General features: G+C 32.3%; 1 protein-coding gene across 2 annotated transcripts in view; it reads left to right on the top strand.

Annotated features, from left to right (window-relative positions):
- The window catches only part of LOC118179823 (NAD(P)H oxidoreductase RTN4IP1, mitochondrial-like), a 91668-nt gene that overhangs the window by 17902 nt on the left and 53891 nt on the right, over nucleotides 1–19875 (top strand). The window contains exons 4-5 of one of the 2 annotated variants that reach the window (XM_085820619.1): nucleotides 8887–8955; nucleotides 10724–10848. In XM_085820619.1, the coding sequence (XP_085676745.1) occupies nucleotides 8887–8955; nucleotides 10724–10848 (194 nt within the window). The remainder of the gene's footprint in view (nucleotides 1–8886; nucleotides 8956–10723; nucleotides 10849–19875) is intronic. The other variant, XM_085820620.1, reaches the window with a different exon arrangement.

The following is a 19875-nucleotide window of genomic DNA, read 5'->3' as shown; positions in this document are numbered from 1 at the left end:
GACTTTGTGGTACGGTTGTGTCGAACAAAGAGTACCAAAAAATTATTTGGATCTTTTCCATTACGTGATAACATGCCAAATAATTTTTGCTAGGAAAACATATGTGCCAGCTTGATTCTTCTAGTGATAAAACCTACTTGGTTCATCAGTTTATATCATGTTAGGTTAAATATTTCTGAACAGATATCTCTAAAATTAATTATTTCAATAAGTAAAGAATGAAATAAAATGGCATACTTTAAAAACCTTTTGTTGGTAATACTTTTTTGAAAAAAAGATTATTTTTACAGATAATAATATTGTATTTAATATGAGCAGCACTGGATCTTGGAATTTTTTCCAGATAGGGCCAAAACTTAAATCTCCTTTAAATTTATGTAGCAAATTTGAATTTTTTTTTTAATAAACATAGAAATAAGGTAAGGTTTGAGATGAAACATAAAAAACTATTTTATACTAAGAATTTTTAATGTGCCATTTTTTATTATAAAGAAAATATATGCACCAGAAATTATGTAATTAAAAACCAGTGTGGCCTCTCCTAGGAAAGTTGCCTGTAATCCTCCAGGCCTTGCCACCATCGGTGTTGTTGCTCTAGGGGGATCCGCTTCAAGCTTCTCCCCAATCTGTATTTATTGCATACAGGTTAGGTTAGGTTAAGTTATTTGAATATGGCAAAGTCAAGAGGGCTAATTACCTAACAGGAAGGATGCCTTCGTGGAAGACTTTCTAAGAGAAACTGGCTCATATTCGCATTTCACATTGGGAAAACCATGAAAACCAATTATGCAGTCAGTCCGTTTGCCTGGGTTTGAACCTAAGCCAGCTCGAACTACCAATATTCAGTGGTCTTAACCACTTGGCCACTGGTGAGGCCATTGAAATACAAAATGCAGGTTGCCACTGATTCTTACCTTCTAACATTATTAAAATATAATGGAATTAGTAATAAAAATTAACATTTACCTCTGCAAGCCTTTTATTCTGTAATTAAGTATATGGTATTGTCATAATTAATTTGATGTGCAGTTTGATTTTTGATTCCCAGAATTGCAAGACTTGATAAATGTTCCTGGCTCCTCGATGATCACAGATAGTTCTTAATAAATTTTAATTTGATAAAACTTCAAGCATAGCTTGCAGATCAGAAGCACAGAATAAATCCGCAACACAATACAGATATTGTAAAATACATCTTGCAATCCATAGGTAATCTGTTGCAAGAGACAGAGCACTAGCATTTTTCTTGTTGCCAAATTATAGTGGCAACTTGATCATTAAAACTGTAAAGTCCTAGCTGAACTCAAATGTGCTTAGGTCCCACTCATATTTTTGTGCAAGGTTTGCTGCATTCTTTTGCAGTTCTTCGACTGATATATTCAGTATTTCATGACCATTGAGAAATGCAAAATTTGTATTTAGTGTAGTACAGTCAAAAGTCGTTAATCCGGACTCGTTGGGACTTCGGCGATTCCGGATTATCGATTTTTGCGCATTATAGATCATCAGTTTAAATCTCGTAAGATGGCATGCAGAAATTCTAAAATTAAAAATATGAAACCGTAATTTATGAAATAAAGAACAATTATGATCTAAAGGGTATCAAAATTTACAAAAAAAAAAAGCTTAATATTTATTTGTTTACTTTATTAAACATTTCTTTCAATGTAAGTTGTTTAAGTTGCTTCGTTTTATGTGATAATACTTTCTCTTTAATTCTATAAACAGACATAATTTCTTGTTCAGTTACAAAGTTCCGCTGTTCAAGTCCTGTTAATTGCTGTGCCGAGAATACCGACAAACTTGTCAATCAAAATTTTTTCGTTTTCACTAACCTCTCTGTCACATTCTTTATGTCTTTATCCATTTTTTGCAGCAATTCCACTTTTTGTTTGATGGACATCGAAACATATTTTCATTTTGTACGATCCTTTGGGAGCTCCAGAATCGGAAATTCTATTTGACATAATCGAAAGTTCAAGTTTACTTTTATAATATTGCTCTTACAGTCTGCAAAAAATAATAAGCCGGATCCAATTCGAAGATTAAGAAACAACGCAATCATCAACATTAACTGAAATAGATAATTAAATAATTTTAGTTCATACTGTCCGTTATACATAAAACGTGCACGTGAAAACTTATTCTGCGCTTGCGCAAATGCATATGCGCAGTCGTAAAAGGTCTTATGTGCACGCGTAAACGCCTATGTGCATGTGTCAACGCGGCGCATGCGCAGAAAGTTTTTAGCTTTGAGGTCCGGATTATGGGTGTCTGAATTAACGACTTTTGACTGTAGTACTATTCTTCTGGTCGCGGACACTTTGCTGACAGGACACTTAACTGACACTAGTTAGCCAAAAGGGACACTTAGCCGCCAACATGGACATTTACCTGATAGGACTTTTAGCCGAAACAAACACTTAGCCGACAGGTCATTTAGCCAACACAGAGAGTTAGCCATCAGGACATTTGGCTAGGGAACACTTAACTGTCAATGCATTTAGTGAACAGGACACTAAGCCGACAGTGACGTTTAGCTGACACGTACCCAATAATTATTTAAACTTACTATCAATTACAAAATTTCTCGACTTCTCCATAAGTTCAATAGTTAAGTTATTTTTTTCTTTATTAGAAAAATTCATTTTTCGATTCTTAAAGATCTGATATATTCTTTTAATTATTGTGTTAATTTAGCATTGTTTGATATTTATCGTGCCGTTTGGTGTTGGCTAAATTGAAAAAGCGCTGAAATTTCTTGTCAGGGAATATGAATTAAATTTCGAAAGGAAAAAAGAATTTTTTTTAGCTAAATGCGGAGGTCACTTAATTACATTTTAATATGATCTTCAAAAATTATCCATAAAGCTTCTTCATTTAATCACCTGGGTTCTTTTGAACACTTTCACATCATTAATAACCTTTCTTGTTTACTTAATGATATTAATTTTCCAATCTCGTTTTTCCAAATGCTTTCATCGTTTGGCTCCTCTCACTAATGAAATTTCCTTTCCCTGTCATGAAAAGTCTGAATAATGCAATAAAAATTATTGTTGTTCTTGAATTATGCTTTTTTATACAAACATATATTGGTGAGTGTTAGTTTAGCAAATATACTTTATTTTGTTATTAAAAACAATTATAAAAAGAGAATTTTTAGGACAAGCGATGGTATAAATTATTTGAGACCTCTATAATTTGCAGTTCATGCCACCATTCTTGAGATAGAAATTCTGTAACCTTTTATTGACCATGTCTCTCGCTTAAAATACTTACTTAGGCTAATGTTTACCACACTAAACTGGTGCATAATGTTTAATTTAGAAGTAAAATATTCTTTAAGGTTTTGTTTTATTCATAACTGAAGCTGCAGAAGGAGAGGGCCAAAAACCAAGTATGCGGCCACCTAACAGAAGTAGGTTTGGTTTACTTAATTACAGCAAAGCCAAAGAGAGGGATGCCATTGTGGAGGACTTTCTAATGAAAACTGGCTTGTATACATGTTACACATGGGGAAAACCATGAAAACACCCATGCAGTATGTCTATTCGCAGGATTTGAAATTCGGACCCAACTGCCAGGGTTCATGACTTTAAAGCTTGGCCTCTGCTGAGCCTAATGGAAATAGGTGACTGCTTTATTACTTAATATATAACGAGTCTCTTCCAATGAAAATTGCCTCTTTAGGCTAGAACTTTATAAATACATTCAGAAAAATGGGCACCAAATATTTTCCCATTACCATGTTGCTAAACCGAAAACAAGAAAGAGAAGGAATGAAAGAGGGAAAAAAATAAAATTAATGAAAAATGAAAAGAAAATTTATACATTTTTAAACAGATATTGTGAAAAGTTATATGTTATAAGAACATAATTAATATAAGATATTATACTGAAAATGACACATTGAGACTTTCAAAACATAGTACATAATATTATGTATTTACATGACTGATCTAGTTAAATCGAGCATCGATAGATGGCACCACATTATGGTGACTTTTCAGGATATGATGCTGTGCTTCACCTACTTGGTTTGTGGCCCCTCCTTCTGAAGCTTCAGTTATGAATAAAAGAAAACCTTAAAGAATATTTTACTTCTAAATTAAACATTATGCACCAATTTAGTGCTGTAAACATTAACCTAAGTAAGTATTTTAAGCGAGAGGTGTGGTCAATAAAAGGTTACAGAATTTCTATCTTAAGAATGGTGCCATGATCACCATTCTTAAGATAGAAATTCTGTAACCTTTTATTAAATTAAAATAAATAGCAAATTATAAATATAGCAAAAATAGCAAATTTAATAATTAAATAGCAAATTATAGAATAAATAGCAAATTATAGAGATCACAAAAAATTTATACCCTTGCTTGTCTTAAAAATTCCCTTTTTTTAATTTTTTTTAATAACAAAATAAAATATATTTGCTAAACTAATTCTTACCACCATATGTTTCTATAAAAAAGTATAATTCAAGAATAACAATATTTTTTATTGCATTATTCAGATTTTTCATGACAGGGAAAGGAAATTTCATTAGTGGGAAAAGCCAAACGCTTTTGTAGGGTAAAAGAATGTAACATGATGTGATGAGTAAAATTGTAATGAAATGTAAAGGTATTAGAAATTTGAAAGCATTTGGAAGAGCGAGATTGGAAAATGAATGTCATTAAGTAAACAATAAAAATTATTATGATGTGAAGGTGTTCAAAAGAACCCAGTTGATTAAATGAACAAGCTTTACGGATAATTTTTTAAGATCATATTAAAATGTAATTAAGTGACCGCCGTACTTAGCCATAAAAATTTATTTTTTCCTTTCAAAATTCAATTCGTATTTCCTGACGAGAAATTTCAGCGCTTTTTCAATTTGGCCAATATACACCAAACAGCACGATACATATCAAACAATGTTAAATTACAAAAGAATTAAAAGCACATGTGAGACCTTAAGGAATTGAAAAATGAATTTTACTGATAGGTGAAAAAAAATAACTTAAATATTGAACTTATAAATAAGTCGAGAAATTTTGTAATTGATAGTAAGTTTAAATAATTATTAGGTACGTGTCAGCTAAATGTCACTGTCAGCTTAGTGTCCTGTTGACTAAATGTCTTGACAGTTAAGTGTCCCATAGCTGAATGTCCTGATGGTAACTCTTTGTGTTGGCTAAGTGTCCTGCCAGCTAAGTGTCCTTGTCTGCTAAATGTTCTGTCGGCTAACTGTTCATGTCGGTTAAATGTCCTGTCAGCTATGTGTCCTTGTCGGCTAACTGTCCATGTCGACTAAGTGACCTGTGGGCTAAGTGTCCATGCCGGCTAAATGTCCTGTTGGCTAAGTGTCCGTGTCGACTAACTGTCCTGTCGTCTAAGTGCCGTGTCGGCTAAGTGTCACGGAGCTCCACAGCCGGGTGCTGGCCAAGGCTGTCTCTCCAAGTTTCCTCCACCTGATCCCATTCAGTGCAGTAGCCTTCCATTGGTTAACTCCAGTTAACCTTAAATCCTCCTCAACATTATCTATCCATCTAGTGGGTTAAATATTCTGTTTTTTATTTAAATTTTTATATCGATGCAACTTATAATCAGTGTGCCCAGATATTTAAATAGTAGTGCAATTAACCCTCCTTTTAATTTCTGATAAAATTTAATCAAATATAATATTTATATTGAATAAATATAATATAAAATAGCTAAGGAGGTCAAAATATTCATGCTTCATCCTCACACAATTCATCAGATTGCTTTTTGCTCTTTAAAATTTATTGATTTGTCAGAATAAGCTCAACTTCAGTTCTTTTGGCTAGCCTCTTCTATCCAATATTCCATAGGATTTTCTCTCATTTTTTGTAAAGTTTTTGTCAGCCTTTCCTTTGATGCAATGGAACATGCAAGAATAATATCTCCTTTTGAATTTCAATATTGACTCGATTAACATCTCAAAGAATATTAGCCCAAATTGTCAGGTTGATAATGAATTCAAAATTTTTCACAGCATGTAACAAATGTTCTGCCTCATACTTTAATTCCGCATTAAGAGAAATGTCTTGAATTTCCTTCAAGGATTTCACTACTTCTCGTAAATTAACTAGAAGGACTTTTACAGCCACATATTTTGCCGACCATCTCCTCTGGCAGCTTCCTTTTAAGTTGATTTACATACATTTTTTATAATATCCCATTGATTAAGTGGATCCAAAAAATAGCAAAATATTTTCTGGATAATTCCAGATAGATTAACTGCTTCCGAGTACAATCAGGCAGGATGAATACCAACAAGATTGAAGGAGTGAGCCAAACATGGCACACATTCAGCCAGCTCATTCATTTCTGTAATTCCTGGCTTGTGCTCCTTTATAAATGTCAGCCATCTTAGACACATTACTGTCAGATTTTACCATGGCATTGCCCAACATCCTGACCATTAAGTGTCAATTTTTGCACAATCCGTTAAGAAATATATTATCCTATAGTTTTACCAATTTTAGTGAAATCAATAAAGCTTTCCTTTATTTCACACACATTACCACATTTTTTAGGTATTGAATCACTTGGCTCATTTGTTCTGTGTGCGATACATCTGGAGTGCAGTCGAACATTATTGTGTAATACTGGGCTTCATTGATATCAGTTGAAATGCTATTTTGAACTGTTTTTCCATTATGCCAATAATTTCATTTAGATGTTTCACGCTGAGTTAATCTTTTGAAGTTTTTTTCCCAATTGATAAATCCTGTAGTACATAATACTCACGTAGCAACAGCAGCATGTTCAGCAAATCTTGCAGAGTGTAAAAAAAATTGCATTTTTGATTTTAGAATAGATAAACCAAGATCTTTTAATCTTTTCAATATTTTCCAATGTTCGTTACCTCATAGAAGATATTAAATGGCTGTTATCATTTTCAATAGGTTTAAGGTATAGGTTTTCTGGTTGTTTTCCACTAATAATACACATTGACTGTTTAATAGATATTGTTGTTGATCATTCATTTTTTCTGTGTCTGACAAATCAAAAGATTTTAAGTCTTCACTTTCTTGCTGCCCATTCCTACCTAAATGGGGAGATTCTTTATATCCTGGCTTCACATCCTGCAGTTGTTCATTCGAGGTCAATGAAGAAGGTTGTTCTTTTAAGTTCTGACTTGTAGACACTTTGGGGATAATAGATGAGGATTTGTTATCTTGATCATGCAAATTACTAGAAATATTAATATCCTGTAAAATATTAACATCATCGGAAACTAGGGAAGGGAAACTTGCGGACAATACACTTCTTCCATGAAGCTCCCTTTTTTTTAGCTGCAATTTGTTTTTTCTCTTTGACCCTACCTTTGACTCTTTTCCTATAGTCCACTAATGAGAGTTTTTTTTTCTAGGCATGCTCATGATTTCTTTTATTTTAAATGAAATACCTTATGACTTTCCTTAATAAGAACAAATAACAACTGATTTACTCTTGGCAGTTCTAGAGCTGCATAGTGCAGACTACTGAGAGCCAGCATAATTAAAAAAGAAAACAAAAGATACCTCGAAACTAAAAAACATAAAACTAATAATAAATCCAACTTTAAAAAGTCAGAATGTGTGCCATCGTTCTGACTAAGTCAAAGGTGAGGCTAAGTTACTGATGAGCTACAAAAAATCTAAATGCCTTTATTTCTTTTAGGCACAAGCCATGTTGACAGTCTGTTGTATATTCTATACATACATTAATTTGAATTATTTCATTGGTCTAGGACATCCCAAGGTTAATTTTTGTTAAGTGAAATCTTGGTAAATAGTTGCAGAGCTTCACTATTTGTCAAGAGGAATTGCTGTGAAAAAGAGGTGCCTAGAAGCTATCAAGTTCTCATTTGAATACCTCTCGCCAGCACACTTTGACCTTTTGATGCCTTGAATCCCTCTGTTACTTTCTTTTTAATCTTATCTCTTAAGTTGTAATCGGCTATAATTAACTTTTTTTAACTCTTTGTTCTTTTAAAAGGGTTCTTAGTAATTAATTATGAATTTTTATAAAAGAGTGTTTAAACCTGGCCATAAAACTACTAGTGTTGTAGCAAGTTAGAGTGCTGCTGTAGCCATACAACATTCCAAATACAATCCAGGGCCGCACTTGAATTTGCCACCTGGGGCAGCAATCCCAGCTTCCCCCCCCCCCAGATCCAGGCCAAATTTAATAGTGGCTAAGAGGCAGTACTGAGGTATATATCTTTTTGTAGAAAATTATTTAGCAGATATGGTTATATTGCAGGAAAAGTAACAAATATTTCATTCATTTTAAAGTATGTATTTAGAAAGATAAAGAATAGAATTGCATAGAAAATTTTCTTAAGGAAACTGGCTTGTATTCAAGTTACACGTGGGAGAAACCACAAAAGCCAATCATGTGACCAGTTTTGGAGTTTGGACTACCGGCATTTAGCAGTCTTAACCACTAACCATTGTGGGAGCGATATTGTAAGAGGATTATACAGAGACATCTTTGTAAATGCATTTTACACCATGAAGGTGTAACTAGTTTTAAATATTCATAACTACTGGCTCAAAGCTAATAAAAGTATCAAAAGTTAAACATTTGTTATTTGATCATTGATGATAATTATTGATATATTTAGATCTGAACTATTTTAAAAGCATAAAATGAGTTTTTTGAATAACTATTTATTGTGGATCATTGTGCATAAATAGTAATTTGCAATATGCTCAAACTTTATGGACAAAATATTGTTCTTAAGTAATGTCTTACTTTCATCTGTATAAGAGAGTTAAGTCTTAAACCATTTTTATTTAATTGGGATGGTGCAGCATATTTTGTTTTATCATTTTAATATTATTTTACTGTTTTGCATGAATTTACTATTAATATTTCTGCATTTTTCAGGTCTGGGGTGCTCTAAGTCCTTGGGAAGCTGGTACTCATGCTGAGTATGTTTTAGCAAATGCTTGTCATGTTAGTTCTTTCTTCTTTTCTTCTTCTCCTTCTCATTCCCCCCCCCAATTCTAACGTGTAATTTTTTTGTTTCAAATATTTATTGAACTTTTGAAGTCATTTTTCTTAACTAAGAGACTTTTATTCTATACTAAAGTATTCTGCAGGTTATCAGAAAATTAGAGTTTCAATGAGGTAAATTATTTTTAAAAATGTTGTAAATTAATTTTAAATGCTGTAACTATTAATATGGTGCAGCATAAATTATTTATTTTTTTTTTATTTTACTTATAATTTGAAGTATATTTCATCTCTTATATGTTATAATATAAAATAATATTAATGTCTTAATACACAGTAAGTATTTTTTATACTTCTTGTATACTTCACAGTAGTATTTATTGTAGTTCTGTATAAATACTACATTTTTAAAAGATTAGTAATTGGAATATGTTTGTTAATAAACTTGATTTGTGAACTTAAGTTATTCTGATGAGATACTGGTGTATAGAAAGTATGTAAATATTATATGAGATAAGAAATAATAGTTTTCATTTATTAGTTTTGATTGTTGAGTATAAAACATAGCCTTTTGAAAGATTTATTGTCAAATGAATTATAAACAGTATCAGGTTTTAATCCAACTGTGTGTCATGTAATAAAACTTAGGTATTGTTCTGTTTGTATGTATCGTAATGTTCCTAAAAACTGCTGCACCTGTGATATGCATAGCACTTTACTAGCAATAGGCTTCTCTTCTATAAATATAGGCTTCTGTGTTTTTGAGAATGGAAAATTTTCCAATATTATGAGGCATAGAAAAAATTAGGAACCACTAGTCTAAGAGGAATTATTTATCTGCATGATCAGCTTGAAGGTAGCTTAAGATATTACTCAATATTTTTCCTCTGGTATTGTCTGGAATAATTGTTGAGCAGGAATTTTCAAGTTACTGCTATGTTTTGATTGCAGATAGTCATCTTTAGCTTTCATATGATCAGAATTTTGGTCTGGTAAAATGTTTAATATTAGATGTATTCCTTTCACTTTTAACCAGGACAGTTTTTACATATTTTTATTTGGGTAATAACAAGATTCTAACTATTTGCTGCTTTATTTTTATATTAAATATTTCTAGTGAAGATTTAGGCTTTTGAAAAATTTATGAAATGAATGAAAATAATATAGATTCACTTCATTGGAATGTTGTTGTTTACAATAGTATAATTAAGTTCCTTACTTTTTCTTTATATAGATGCAAAGATTGGATATTCAAATTGAGAAAGTATCTAATTGATATAGAGACAGTTTTCTATATATAAATTGGTATGGGTATAATGGAGGAAAGTGGGCATCTTTCAAAAAGTAAAAGGTCTACATAACATTAAAACTACCTCTTTTTTTTTTTTTTTTTTTTTTTTTTTTTTTTTTTGTTTTGTGTGTGTGTGTGTGTGTGTGTGTGTGTGTGTGTGTGTGTGTGTGTATGTATTTATTTGTTAATAGTCTTATATTGTAAAGAACAGTAAAAGAAGTGTAAATAATCTATTGAAAATTATAGTAACTAAATAATGTTTGCAAGTGAATTAAATTACACAAATTTGATAGTTATATAAAATTATTGGATCACTGCTAATTGTATTCATACTCAATGCATCTTGACTTAATGAGTAATGCAGTGAAAGTTTGAACTTTGGTTCTATTAATATTTATTATGTGAGTGTTTGTTTATGTTTGGTAATTTTCCTAACTTAATGATAGTTTGTATCTTTACCTACAGTATTTATTTTAGGTATCTAAAAAGCCAAATTCTTTAACACATGTTGAAGCTTCGTCATTTCCGTATGCTGCATTAACTGCCTGGGCTGGAATAAGTACATTTGGAGGTCTTTCAGAAAATTCAAGTTATGGGAAAAAGTATACATTATTTTTTTTTCAAGCCTAATATTGAAATTCTGAGCAAAAAATATGTGATTGTGTCAACAAACACAAAAGAAGCACTTTGTCTACATCATATTTATTTGTACATATTTAATGGTAGAATGCTTTTAAAAATTTTCATTAATTAAATCAAAATTTTAATCTTTCCAGAAGAATACTTTTTAATTTTATTTCAGGAAAATAACGGTTTTATTTTCCCAGAAGTTGTTGATTATCTGAAAAATTTTGTCAATTTTAATTCCTTTTCTCCTCACAGGGCTGTCTCCCTTGTAGAGTAACTTTTCTTCACATTCTATTAAGTATTCCTTTACTGAATTGTGCATACATTTTCTAATGTTTGTTTGTATGATCACAGGTATTCAGTATAATTCTAGAAAAAAAATTTCACATTGTTATTCACTCAAATAATAAAATGGGATGAATATTAAAGGAAGAATGTATCAGGGTCATTAACAATGTACTATCTTAAATTAGTTTTTGATATAGCTTTTGTATTAGTAATAGATTGATAGCTTCCCAGCCAAATCTGTGAAGCTTGACACTCAGCTGTGATCTGAGACTTAGATCTTTTGGTTAGTCAATACCAGATGTACTTGTGGTGAACAAAGGCTCCCTCAGTAGAATGCTACTGCTTAATAGATGTCATGATTATGTAGTATGGAATCCTAGCATCATAATCGTCTTGGCAGGAACCATGTTCTTGGTGAGATGGAGGTCACGATTCTGGAGCCCTAGAGATCTTTCCTCCTTTTCATCTCTTCTTATCATTTCTTTTCCATTTTTCCTCTATTATGGCTTCCGTTTCAGAGATTGGTACTCAAAGTAAGATGCTGTTATGTTCCTTTACTTCTAGTTTCTCATGGAGAAGAAACTAGCTACATGTTTGCCATGTGTTGTAACCCATAAGTCTGAAAAGGAGGGTCCTAGTAATTGAATAGCAAGGTACTGTCCTGAATACGCTGCTTTGGCCTCTGCTACAGATCAAAACAGAAGGCATTTAGTTGTCTCCTCTACAGTCAGTCAGCTGGTCAGTGGCTTGGGGATAAAATTTCCTGAGTTATTGCTTTTGGGAAAGCTGAATGTGGGGCTTATGATTACATATTGACCTAGTTAGCCCTGGTGCAGGAATCTCTGTGTCCTTGTTGGATCATATGGTGGGTGAGGTCACTAATTCCGAATTTTTATTTTTATTTTTATTTAGTATCCCTTCTAAAAGTTAACAAAAGGAAACTACTACTTCATCAAAAAAGTAAAAACAGGGTGAATAGGAATTCTGGAAAAATTCCACTCACATTTCTTGTTATAAATAACACAAAAGGCAATCTTCAAAAGATGTTACCAATTCTGATTAAAAAAAAAAAACATATACAGGCCACTATTGGTGAACTGAATTTGGATGATCTGCTCTGGTACTCATTCAAATTACTGTTTCACTTAACTGAGCTAATTTTTCAGATTCCAGAAAATGGAGTTACAGTTCTTTTACAGTTCATATGTAGCTCTTGTTGGAAGCATGCCAAAAAGTTCTATTCCAATTTTAGGTGAGAAAAGAATGTTTATCCTCCCATGTTAAAAGTAGATTTAATTTTTATCATTTAACAACTTTTTGAAAAACTTTTCTTTTAGAATTTCATTTTTAGTTCTGTGTAGAAAGGAGATTTCAAGGACTACAGTTGAAAAAAATCAGTTTAGAAAGTTAGCATTTGATTGTTTCGATTCTTCCGATCTCATAGCTTGTTCAGTTCTTTTCGCCCTTCACTCCAATCTTGCTAACTGGTCCTGATCCCACTGCTCATCTGATTCTTTCTGCTTTTTACTCTATAGCCAGTCTTGATTCACCTGTCATTCAGATCTTATTCGTCAATGATATTGTTAGTGAGTGGAAAGTCATAAAAAAGAACCAATTCATTTCAGTGAGTGAACAGTTCTGATCCGATCCCATAAAAGAGCAGTTTTTCTTATTGCAATGGTACATCAAAGAAAATCAAATAGCTACTTTCTGGATATCTTTTAATAAAAACCACTTCTCCAGTGCAATCTGCTCTACCCTTCTTAAGTTGGAAAAACTTGGGTATGTCAACATTAATGTGGCAGAACACAAATCATTGAATTACAGTCAGGATGTTATTTCTAAGATTGACCTCCTCTTCATATCAGATGAGGAAATTGTCTTGGCCCAGACAAGACAGCCCAGACATTCTGGTCTTGGCCCAGATGTCTAACAGCCCAGACATTCTGGTCAGAGCCAGGCTGTTCTGAATACGCGAGTAATATCGTGCTAAATAGAAAAAAAAAAATGTGGTTCATTTAGACTATGCCTGGACTTAACGACACTTAAAAACCTGGTGAATCTTTTTCCGAATATTTAATTGCCATGTGTGAAATAGCCAGTTGCGGTTCTGTTGATGATTCATCAATTCTTGATTGTGTAATCATTGGGATACCGTATCAGATTAGTAACAAAGTTATTTTGTATGGGTGTCAAACTATTTCTGAATTCAAAGAGAAACTAAAAATTTATGAGAAAATCCGCATTCGAGATATGAAGAATAAGGGTTATTCAAGTACTAACACACAAAATAAAGCATGCGCTATACCTAATAAGAGTACAAAACCAACGTGTTATGACTGTGGAAGTATAGAGCATGTAATGTATGCACATTCTTTATGCACGTAAAATATGTCAAATCATTTGGCATCCAAACAGAAGACACACAAAATTAGCAGCCAATCCAAAATCTATAACCAAATGCAGCACAGAAACCAATACCTTCAGGTGTAAAAATATAAAATAATAAAGAAACAAGAACCTATTTCCATGTGAAACTAAAAACCTGCACAGGAAGAGCAAATATCAGACCATCAGAAGCCAAATAATGGCCACATGTAATAATAATTTCATAAATAATCGTTCCGTGGAATTGTCTCTGTTTCCACCAAAATATTGATGACATGAAAGACTTGATTAATTTGAATCATCCTATGGTTTTGGCACTGCAGGAGACACTCTCCTGAAACCAAAGAATCAAACTAAGCTTTGAGGGTTTTCCTTTGTCAGGAAAAACTATCTCACAAGCGAGTTTATCAATCATTGTGTAGGGCTTCTTACCTCACTAGATTACCTGCCCAGCTCATTTCCTTTAATAACAAGCTTCCAAGCTGTTGCCATTCAGATAAATATAAAGACTGGTTTCAGTTTATTCTGTTTACTTGTCTTCAAATGTCCTTATTGATAAAAGAGATTTAGATAATTTAATGGAGCAGCTGCCTGAACCTTTTATCATAATAAGTGACCTTTAAGGGCCACAGCCTTTCTGCAGAAGTAAAAATGTAGACAAACTAATCCTCAACATAGACAAACTAATCCTCAACATAGACAAACTAAGCTAATGATTGAAGAACATTACCTTTTTCTCCTCAGTATTGGACAGGATATACCTATATATATGAGCCCTACAAGGATTTTTCATACTTTTGATCTCTTTTGCCCTTCTGCAATTTTAGTGTTGGAAATTATCCTTATAATAAAAATCATTTTCCTATTTTTATAATTCTTACATGAGAAGGAGCAAATCCCATGTCAATATCTCCTTGTTTTGTACTTGATAGGTCGGACTGGAAACTCTTTCTAATCTCTTGCAGAGCTCAAAGAAGAAATGAAAAGATGTGCCTATCGATTATGCAGAGAAAGCCATTACTGATTTTATAATGCAGGCAGCAATATCCTTTGTACCTGTGACATGAGGAAAACTATGAAAATATTCAAAACCATGGTGGAACCATGAATGCCAAAAAATTCTCAGATAACAGAGAAAAGCTTGGTACATTTTTCAGAAGTACCCCACTTTGTCAAACCTTACAACCTTCAAAAAAGCAAATGCAGGAAAAGTAAGATGAAAGATGTGTATACTATGTGTTGTCAATAACATCCTCTGCACCCAAGTAAACAAGTATGGACGAGAGTTAGGAAAGGAGGGATGTATTATGTGGAATGTATAAGGACCACATACTTTCCATTTTGAGAAAAAAAAAAAGTAGTCAAATATTTAACACCACAGAAGAAATTGCAATTGTTATTGGTGAGTCCTTTGTTACCGTTTTTAGTAGTAGCAATTAACCACCAGCATTTTTTTTTTTTTTAAAGCTTATGTAAGTCAGAGCCATCTAATGGTGATTTTACGATGTTTGAACTAGAGGAAGCTTCATTAGAAACATATAGGTCCAGATGGTATCAGATATGAAATGCTGAAGCATCTCTATTGTAAATCATTAGCTTTCCTTCTCACTGTTTACAGTCGAATCTGGAAAGAACACACTTTTCCCACTGCAGGGAAGAGAGGTGTTATACGTATAGCTAAGCCTGGGAAAGATCCAAAAATTCCCTCAACTATTGTCCTATAGCACTTACAAGTTGCATAGGCAAGCTGTTGGAAAAAATGGTAAACCACCGCCTAGTTTAATTCTTAAAAAATATAGCATGATGTCACCATATCAGAGTTATTTCCATAAAGGTAGAACAACCCTCAGTAATATTCTCCTTTTGGAAACTTCAATCCGTAAAGCATTTCTCAAAAGAAAGCATTTTGTTTCTGTGTCTTTTGACATTGTGAAAATGTACGGTAAGGCATGGAATTACAGTATTTTGCGTGACTTTTATGCTTATGTGGCAACTTAGCGGTTTTCACATAGAATATTTTTAAGGCTAGAACTTCTCAACTGACGATTGGCTCTGTTTTCTCAAATGTATTTAGTCAAGAAGAGACTATGCCTAAAAGTTGTGTTTTAAGAGTTACATTGTTTAGTTTAAAAATAAGTACTATTTTCAAAGAACTCTGTCCTACTTTCTCAGGATCATTATATGTTGATGACCTTCAAACAAGTTACTGTGATGCAGATATGAGATATGTTGAAAGAAAGTTGTAGATGACTCTGAACAGGACTGAAAAATGATCAGAAAGACATGGATTTATCTTTTCAGAACAAAAGATTGTTTGGGTACACTTTTCAGGAAAGCGAAATCTGCATCCTGAGCTTAAGCTTCAACTTCAAGGATCAATTATTCCCGTTGTACCCAAAGTCAAGTTTCTAGGAGTGATGCTCAACCAAAAGCTGACCTGCATTCTCCATGTCATGTACCTGAGGAGGAAGTGTTTCGAAACACTAAATATTTTAACGGTCTTGATGGAAACCTTCTGAGGTGCCGAACATGGCTCAGTGCTTTCTATTTACAGAGTGCTCATGCACTGCAGACTGGAGTATCTGAGTTGTTAATAGATTGGCACAATCTTCAATTTTTTTTAAACTGGATCTTGTTCATTATTAGGCCTTGAGAATTTGTTCTGGAGCTTTCAGAACATCTCCAGTTCGGAGCCTGAATGTTGACTATTATGAACCATCGCTCTAGTTAAAACGTGAGCAGTTTTGTCCCTTCAGTATTATTTCAATATATTATCACAACCTGACCATCTGTGTAAAGTTCTGATGCATGATGATATGTGTGACCCCTTATTTAGAGCATGACCATCTTTTATTTCTTCCTTCTGTGTAAGGGTTTGGTCACTAGTTAGGGAATCATGTCTGATGTATTTATCTAGTCAATAAAGAATTTTAAAATTCTACCTTGGGAGAATGCTTAAATTTATCTCTTGGGATTTTCAACCATCTTGACAAAAGAAATACTATCATGGGATCATATATCAACAACTTTTCTTAAACAGAGACAAAGGTACAGTATCCATTATACTCCCATATATATGGACGGTCGAAAGCAATCAGTCATGTCGGAATGTCATTCATAACTGAAAATCATATGTTGGGAAGACTGTGTGTTATGTGTTCAGTTGTGTCATTCTAATTGACCTGCTATTTATTATGCTTTTTTATCCATATCTGAACTATCCCAAAGAAAGTTTGTTATTTATTCTGACTCATTAGTGCTCTAAAAGCTTTAGAAACATTCTCCGACATTTAAAATTTGGTATTTTAAATTTATTTATAAATTTGGTATTTAATTGGTAAAATTAAGTTTTAATGTTGAATAAAAACGTAAAGAGCTGTGGATACCAAATTATACTGCTGGGTTCTTGGGTGTATATGAATAAAATATAATGAGTTGGAAGGTACAGCTAAAATCTGCTGTTGAACAATTCAGTCACTTCGTTCCTTTAAGAGATGTCAGCAAGGTAATCAAGAAAAAAGTCTTAAATGAATGGCAAAAAATCTGGGATGAACAGCTTGAAACCTAGAGTGGAATTTTGAAAGAGTTCTAGAAACTGGAGGGAAGAAGTCCTGTTAACTCTTATTAGAATCGGCCACTCCCAAATCACTCACAGTTATCTTCTGAAAGTGGAAAATGAACCATTATGTCCTCACTGTGATAGTATTTTTTCTGTGCATCATTTTTAATAATTTTTGAATTTTAAATGTCATCTGAAGCATTTTAATAAATGTGCCTTGGCTGTTGAGCATATAATCGGAAAATAGGTCAGTACTGATTTATCTCAATACTTGACAGAAATGGGTCTTTACTGTTTAATTTGATTCAGTTTTAAAGTTGTGTCTTTCTGTTTTAATACTGTGTATTTTAATTATCTCATGTTTTGATTGAAATCAGTATCTAAGTTTTATATGCATATTCATCTCAGCATTCAATAATTTATTACTTCATTCGATTTCATAAATCTGCTGTAATTTTAAACATATGTTTGGCGATAAATTGTGCTAGTATATAAGCTGTTTCGATATATCTAACGTGTGTTTGGCGCATATAATTTTTCAGGTTATGCGCCAGGAACTCCATTACCACTACCACCTCTTGGCGGAACATCAGGGCTGTTGAAGAATTGTTTTTCTGTTATATCTTTTGAATGTTAGATTATAAATGTTTCATGTAAGTTCGTAATGACATCTTCATAATATGGAGACAGTTATTTTTAACAATTTTTCCCTCCATTAGAGTGATTCAAAGTTACTCTTATCATCCTGTGCTTATGAGCCGATTACATTTCCTTTGAAAAGAAATTTAAATAATTACACTGGATTATTGTATACATGTACTGAAGTTCTAAGACTCAGTTTTTGCTGGATGTTTAAACAGATGTCTTAATTCCTTCATATATTGCAGCTTAAATCACATTTTCCTTATTATTTATCTTAATTAATGATCTGTGTGATAAACTTAACTTTAAGTATGTTAAAAGGTATATAATGATATTTTAAATACTGCAGTGGCTATTGATTTGAATGATATTTTAAATACTGAAGTACGTATTGCTTGAAGATTTTGCATAAAATAATAAGAAACAAATTTCATAGGTTTACTGTGTTTTATGCCAGAGATAAAATATGTATGTGTGCATTGCTAAGAATACAAAATTTTCATAATTTTGAGAACATTTTTGGCAGTTGTAACTCAAGTACCTAACAATCTGAATTTTGCAAAACAGAAATATTTTAATACTTTGGTTCTTAAAGGACATGCTATGAAATTTCACAGCTGTGCCTCAAGAAAGACTAATCTGATGAGAAAATATATAATAGTGTGCCATGAATAGGAAGTATGATGATATTGTGCCATGAACCAAAAGGACATTGATATCAAGTATCAGTTGAAGTAAAACATTTTGTATGTAACTCACATTGCACTGATTAATGCTTGTGCTAAAAATATCTACTAGTATTTTAAGTTATTTTTAGATTTCCCCCATTCACATACACCAAAAAGTTGCAAAGAAAAATATTCTTAGGGCAAAATTGTATGTTGCCAAGCTAGTTTTATGGCAACCCAGAATGTAACCCAAAAGCATTTATGTGGTAACCCAGGTGTACATATAGGATGTGTATGTTGTGGCTGGTGTCCAATGCTGATGTTGTACAATGGTGAATTTACACAAGTTTCTGATCTTTTTTTTTTTAAGTAAAAACAAATCACTCTATGCATAAAAAGAACAACAGTACCAAAAAAATGGAAAGAAATAAATAAAAAAAGGAAAAATAAATAAATAACTGTTTAATATGCAATGTTTCTTGCATTTTCAATTTTATTAATCAATTGCACTTGTGTGAAATTCTCAGTTTAGCACCATTCTGAAAATGTCTGTTGCTTTTCATTCATTATCTTAGTCAAAAGTTAATCAGCAATGCGTTCATACATTTTCGATAGGGGTGCAGAAAGTCAGAAAGTACCATTTTTAACAAAAAATGGTTATCAAATAATGCATATCTTGATGCAAAATCTTCTGTCTATTTTCAAACAAGAATTAATTTACTGTGACAAATGTATACTTTTTTAATTCTTTTGTATTCAAATATGTGTATTTTCAATTTTAGTGATACAGTACAAAGTTCGAGATCCGGACTCGTCGGGACTTCGGTAATTCTGGATTTGAGATTTTTTCGGATATTAGATCATCAGTTTAAATCTAGTAAGATGGCATGCAAAAATTGTAAAATTAAAAATATGAAATCGTTACTTATGAAAGAATAAACATTTATGATCTATAGGGTATCAAAATTTATAAAAAAAAAAGCTTAATATTTATTTGTTTAAACATTTCTTTCAATGTTAGTTGTTTAAGTTACTTCGTTTTTTTGTGCTAATAATTTCTCTTTAATTTTGTAGACAGACATAATTTCTTGTTCAGTTACATTTTTGAAGTTCTATAAATGCTGTGTGGATAATTCCAACTAACTTGTCAATCGAATGTTTTTCGTTTTCAGTAACCTCTCTGTCACTTTCTTCACTATCGGTAGCGGTATTTTCTGGATTTAGAACTATACTACAGATTTTGCCATCCATTAATTGACTGATGATTAAGGAGCATTCTCATCACAATGAAAAACTTCTTTTATATCATATTCATTTTATTACCGCTTCTCCACATTTCTTTACAAAATCCGTTAACTGGAAAATTTCACCTTTGGTTTGCGATATCCGAAAATCTTTAAAATTCGCAGCTATCATCATAAAATTTAGCTATCTTGTTCACTATACATATTTGGCTA

This window comes from Stegodyphus dumicola, chromosome 7, assembly GCF_044657685.1.
Source record: "Stegodyphus dumicola isolate Sdum_Otavi_A_Nest chromosome 7, ASM4465768v1".
Lineage (NCBI taxonomy): Eukaryota > Metazoa > Arthropoda > Arachnida > Araneae > Eresidae > Stegodyphus > Stegodyphus dumicola.
This window is presented reverse-complemented; position numbering and strand designations above follow the sequence as displayed.